Genomic DNA, 6,556 nt, shown 5'->3' on the forward strand with positions numbered 1-6,556 from the left:
TCATTCAGGCTCAGACAACTTACTCAGACTCATTCAGGCTCAGACAACTCACTCAGAATCCTTCTGGCTCAGATGATTCATTCAGAATCAGACGATTCATTCAGGCTCAGACAACTTACTCAGACTCATTCAGGCTCAGACAACTCACTCAGAATCCTTCTGGCTCAGATGATTCATTCAGAATCAGACGATTCATTCAGGCTCAGACGATTCATTCAGAATCAGACGATTCATTCAAAATCAGACGATTCATTCAGGCTCAGACGACTCATTCAGGCTCAGACGATTCATTCAGAATCAGACGATTCATTCAGGCTCAGACGATTCATTTAGGCTCAGACGACTCATTCAGGCTCAGACGATTCATTCAGGCTCAGACAACTCACTCAGACGATTCATTCAGGCTCAGACGATTCATTCAGGCTCAGACAACTCACTCAGACGATTCATTCAGGCTCAGACGATTCATTCAAAATCAGACGATTCATTTAGGCTCAGACGATTCATTCAGACTCATTCAGGCTCAGACGATTCATTCAGGCTCAGACAACTCACTCAGACTCATTCAGGCTCAGACGATTCATTCAAAATCAGATGATTCATTCAGGCTCAGACAACTCACTCAGACTCATTCAGGCTCAGACGATTCATTCAAAATCAGACGATTCATTCAGGCTCAGACGATTCATTTAGGCTCAGACGATTCATTCAGACTCATTCAGGCTCAGACGATTCATTCAGGCTCAGACAACTCACTCAGACTCATTCAGGCTCAGACGATTCATTCAGGCTCAGACAACTCACTCAGACTCATTCAGGCTCAGACGATTCAGTTAATGAGTTCATATGACTGATTCAGACTCAGACGATTCAGTTCATGAGTTCATATGACTCATTCAGTCTCATGAGGAACGAACCGTGTGACGACTAGCAACGCACTTCAAGGAATTAGAACTAGATATAACTGAAATTCTCATCTCTCTCTCTCTCTCTCTCTCTCTCTCTCTCTCTCTCTCTCTCTGTCTCTCTCTCTCTCTCTCTCTCTCTCTCTCTCAGATGTTTAGTCTGAGTCGCTGAGTTTCTGTCAACAGTCTGAAGAGGCACGAGACATTAAAAGCTTTGCGGAGGCTGTTTGATGTAAATGACTGATTAATGATAAGAGGAACTGCAGTATTTCTCTGTATTTTGACAAGAAAAGCTCAAATATATGTGCTCATGATGAAGATCTCAGTTATCTCTGTAAGACACAGACATTATAATACATTCAGAATCAGACGATTCATTCAGATTCAGACGATTCATTTAGGCTCAGACGATTCATTCAGACTCATTCAGGCTCAGACGATTCATTCAGGCTCAGACAACTCACTCAGACTCATTCAGGCTCAGACAATTCATTCAAAATCAGACGATTCATTCAGGCTCAGACGATTCATTCAGGCTCAGACAACTTACTCAGACTCATTCAGGCTCAGACAACTCACTCAGAATCCTTCTGGCTCAGATGATTCATTCAGAATCAGACGATTCATTCAGGCTCAGACAACTTACTCAGACTCATTCAGGCTCAGACAACTCACTCAGAATCCTTCTGGCTCAGATGATTCATTCAGAATCAGACGATTCATTCAGGCTCAGACGATTCATTCAGAATCAGACGATTCATTCAAAATCAGACGATTCATTCAGGCTCAGACGACTCATTCAGGCTCAGACGATTCATTCAGAATCAGACGATTCATTCAGGCTCAGACGATTCATTTAGGCTCAGACGATTCATTCAGACTCATTCAGGCTCAGACGATTCATTCAGGCTCAGACAACTCACTCAGACTCATTCAGGCTCAGACAATTCATTCAAAATCAGACGATTCATTCAGGCTCAGACGATTCATTCAGGCTCAGACAACTTACTCAGACTCATTCAGGCTCAGACAACTCACTCAGAATCCTTCTGGCTCAGATGATTCATTCAGAATCAGACGATTCATTCAGGCTCAGACAACTTACTCAGACTCATTCAGGCTCAGACAACTCACTCAGAATCCTTCTGGCTCAGATGATTCATTCAGAATCAGACGATTCATTCAGGCTCAGACGATTCATTCAGAATCAGACGATTCATTCAAAATCAGACGATTCATTCAGGCTCAGACGACTCATTCAGGCTCAGACGATTCATTCAGAATCAGACGATTCATTCAGGCTCAGACGATTCATTTAGGCTCAGACGACTCATTCAGGCTCAGACGATTCATTCAGGCTCAGACAACTCACTCAGACGATTCATTCAGGCTCAGACGATTCATTCAGGCTCAGACAACTCACTCAGACGATTCATTCAGGCTCAGACGATTCATTCAAAATCAGACGATTCATTTAGGCTCAGACGATTCATTCAGACTCATTCAGGCTCAGACGATTCATTCAGGCTCAGACAACTCACTCAGACTCATTCAGGCTCAGACGATTCATTCAAAATCAGATGATTCATTCAGGCTCAGACAACTCACTCAGACTCATTCAGGCTCAGACGATTCATTCAAAATCAGACGATTCATTCAGGCTCAGACGATTCATTTAGGCTCAGACGATTCATTCAGACTCATTCAGGCTCAGACGATTCATTCAGGCTCAGACAACTCACTCAGACTCATTCAGGCTCAGACGATTCATTCAGGCTCAGACAACTCACTCAGACTCATTCAGGCTCAGACGATTCAGTTAATGAGTTCATATGACTGATTCAGACTCAGACGATTCAGTTCATGAGTTCATATGACTCATTCAGTCTCATGAGGAACGAACCGTGTGACGACTAGCAACGCACTTCAAGGAATTAGAACTAGATATAACTGAAATTCTCATCTCTCTCTCTCTCTCTCTCTCTCTCTCTCTCTCTCTCTCTCTCTCTCTCTCTGTCTCTCTCTCTCTCTCTCTCTCTCTCTCTCTCAGATGTTTAGTCTGAGTCGCTGAGTTTCTGTCAACAGTCTGAAGAGGCACGAGACATTAAAAGCTTTGCGGAGGCTGTTTGATGTAAATGACTGATTAATGATAAGAGGAACTGCAGTATTTCTCTGTATTTTGACAAGAAAAGCTCAAATATATGTGCTCATGATGAAGATCTCAGTTATCTCTGTAAGACACAGACATTATAATACTGGTGAAACCATCAGATCTTTCTTTTATCGTTTACTCCCTCTCATGACTTTAAAGAGGTGGTTCTGTGTATTTTTCTAGTCTTGGTTGTGTTTATGGGGCACAGACTATTCTCCCTTTATTCCACACCGCTGTCTGTGCTTTGAACGGCTCGTTTGCTTCCTGCTTCTATGAAGCCCCTCCCTCTGAAAAACCCAATGGCCTTAGATTGGTCAGATGGCCAAATGTAGTTTCCTGTATTTTTATTGGCTGAAGCACAGGTTAAGGCCACGCCCCTTCCCATTACAGGCAGAAGTCACATCTGCGGAGACTAGCGAGGGTTTATGATGTCACCAACCCAGGATGAAGCTCATTGTAGTCCAAAGCGGCCATTTTTGTAGTCAATAAACTGCCGTAACTTTAAAAGACAATATCTCCGTTTGCAGTGAACTTTCAGCGCTGGAACTTTGCAGAGACTGTTTATGCTCAAGCAGCGACATTACACACTAACTAAAGTTACACAAGTCTAATCGCATGCAAACACCCCTTAAGCTTTTGGAAAAAGATATTTTGAAGGAAGTTAAGAACCAAACAACATTGAACCTCATTGACTTTCATTGTGTCCAAAAAAAAAACCCCTGAGTAATTTCCAGCGTGGGAATAAATGATGACAGGATGATGATTTTGATCCCTGAGCTGAAGATCTGTAACCATGTTTCATTAATCAGTCCGGTCACACACACTGATATAAAAGCACACCATGATGTCTAACCAGCTGCCATTTCACTAGATTAACATTGTGTGTGTATAAGAGAAGGTTTATAGCGGAGTGTGTGTGTGTGTGTGTGTGTGTGAAGAGAGTGTGTGAAGGAGCCGAGCTCATCACACTGTTCTCTAGTATTTCACAAGCGTCTGTGAGTCTTGTTCAGCCGTCGTTGAGCTGCGGGCGTTTGAAGGCCAGACACTCACAGCCGTAAACCTGTTCAAACACACACACACACACACACACACACACACACACACACACACACACACACACACACACACACACACACACACACACACACACACACACACACACACACACACACACACACACACGTGTGTGAGAGAGAGAGAGAGAGAGAGAGAGAGAGAGAGAGAGAGAGAGAGAGTGTGTGAGAGAGTGTGTGAGAGAGTGTGAGAGAGAGAGTGAGGCCCCGTCCTTTTTTTTTTCCTCGTTTCAAGAAATATCTGCGTCCACACGAGATTGCGAAAACGGACTAAAAACGATGTAGTCTGCATGCCAGGCCAGTGTGTGGCGCTGTAATTCTGCCACAGAAATACACTAAAAACGGAGAAGAAGAGTTGTGGCTAGCAGGGGTATAGCAGTGGTCGGAGGTGAGGCAAAATCTCACAATAAAATAACAATAAATACATTTGCTGCTTATCAGATGTGTTTTATTAACGCCTACACCGACCCCGACCCTAAACACACCCTTACAGTACTGCAGATACGGTCATTAAATGAGGCGATATTGATGATCGGAAGATGATCGTTTTCAGATTTATCCGCTTTGGGACCCGGTTTCGAAAAATATCGGATTCATTCTTCTAAAACGCCGGATCCGTGTGGACGGAGCCTGAGTGTCTGAGAGTGTGTGTGTGTGTGATAGAGAGAGTGTGTGTGTGTGTGTGTGTGTGAGAGAGAGAGAGTGTATGTGTGCGTGTGTGTGTGTGTGTGAGAGTGTGTGTGTGTGTGTGTGTGAGTGAGTGAATGCGTGAGTGAGTGAGTGAGTGAGTGAGTGAGTGAGTGAGTGAGTGAGTGTGTGAGTGTGTGAGTGTGTGAGTGAGTGAGTGAGTGAGTGTGTGAGTGAGTGAGTGAGTGAGTGAGTGAGTGTGTGAGTGTGTGAGTGAGTGTGTGAGTGAGTGAGTGAGTGAGTGAGTGTGTGAGTGTGTGAGTGAGTGAGTGAGTGTGTGAGTGTGTGAGTGTGTGAGTGAGTGTGTGAGTGAGTGAGTGAGTGAGTGAGTGAGTGAGTGAGTGAGTGAGTGAGTGAGTGTGTGAGTGAGTGTGTGAGTGAGTGAGTGAGTGAGTGAGTGTGTGAGTGTGTGAGTGTGTGAGTGTGTGAGTGTGTGAGTGAGGGAGTGAGTGAGTGAGTGAGTGTGTGAGTGAGTGTGTGAGTGAGTGTGTGAGTGAGTGTGTGAGTGAGTGAGTGAGTGAGTGAGTGAGTGAGTGAGTGAGTGAGTGTGTGAGTGAGGGAGTGACAGGGAGTGACGGAGTGTGTGAGTGTGTGAGTGTGTGAGTGAGTGAGTGAGTGTGTGTGAGAGTGAGTGTGTGTGAGTGTGTGAGTGTGTGAGTGTGTGAGTGAGTGTGAGTGAGTGTGAGTGAGTGTGAGTGAGTGTGAGTGTGTGAGTGAGTGAGTGAGTGAGTGAGGGAGTGAGGGAGTGACAGGGAGTGTGTGAGTGTGTGTGAGTGAGTGTGTGTTAGTGAGTGAGTGTGTGTGTGTTAGTGAGTGAGTGTGAGTGTGTGAGTGAGTGAGTGAGTGAGTGAGTGTGTGAGTGAGTGAGTGAGTGTGAGTGAGTGAGTGAGTGTGTGTGTGTGAGTGAGTGAGTGAGTGAGTGTGAGTGAGTGTTTGTGAGTGAGTGAGTGTGTGTGTGTGTTAGGTGATGGTGTTAACTGCTCTCGTCCCCCTGTGTTCTGTGTTTTCCCGTTGATGTGCAGTCGTGATTGAGTCGCTCTTCTCCTCCTGCAGTCGTGTCGTCTGTCCGAGGCTCAGATGAGGAATCTGCTGCAGGAATGTGAGGAAGAAATCCTGGGATCTCCAGAAGCGTCTCTCGGGATAATCTCGGCTCTGCTCGCGTCTCCCAGTCTCTCCAGCTCGGACCTCACGGAGCCAGGATACTGAACAACAGGAGACAGGCAGGAAATATGGAGAGAACCTTCTTCTGTTTTATATTTTGCTCTGTTTCATAATCATGCTTTTATAGTTGCACAATAGGGACACGAGTGTGTGTCTGATCTGTGTGCCAATCACACTGAAGGACAGCTGAAGTAGAACGTAAGAGGACAAAATAAAATGTTCCTTTTCAAAAATCAAACCAATATGCCTTTTTATTCATGTCATGAGCTTTTGATTAACCCAAAAAAATATATATATGGATCAAATCCATCTAAACTGCCTGACCCGTTCTCCTTTTATTTCATCATAAATGGGTCAGAGAACCCGAGATAACCTTATATAAGGCTTATATTATGCCTTATTAACATCACTGACTACTGTTAACAATTCTTTTCAAAGTAATTATAGATTTATTTAGCGAGAATACATTAAATTGATCAAAAATATTCACATTAATACTGATCTTCAAACTTCATAAATACAGTACATCACACACTGTAGAAAATGCTCTTCTTACTCATTTTTTTTGTCTTGTTTCT

The 6,556-nt window shown here is 44.0% G+C and overlaps 1 protein-coding gene across 1 annotated transcript in view; it reads left to right on the forward strand.

Annotated features, from left to right (window-relative positions):
• The window catches only part of fsip1 (fibrous sheath interacting protein 1), a 45,278-nt gene extending 38,988 nt beyond the window's left edge, over positions 1–6,290 (forward strand). The window contains exon 13 of the mRNA XM_067454830.1: positions 5,871–6,290. Coding sequence (XP_067310931.1) covers positions 5,871–6,023 — 153 coding nt within the window. The 3' untranslated portion in view covers positions 6,024–6,290. The remainder of the gene's footprint in view (positions 1–5,870) is intronic.
• Positions 6,291–6,556: the final 266 nt, after the last annotated feature.

This window comes from Pseudorasbora parva, chromosome 10, assembly GCF_024679245.1.
Source record: "Pseudorasbora parva isolate DD20220531a chromosome 10, ASM2467924v1, whole genome shotgun sequence".
In the NCBI taxonomy this organism is placed as follows: Eukaryota; Metazoa; Chordata; class Actinopteri; order Cypriniformes; family Gobionidae; genus Pseudorasbora; species Pseudorasbora parva.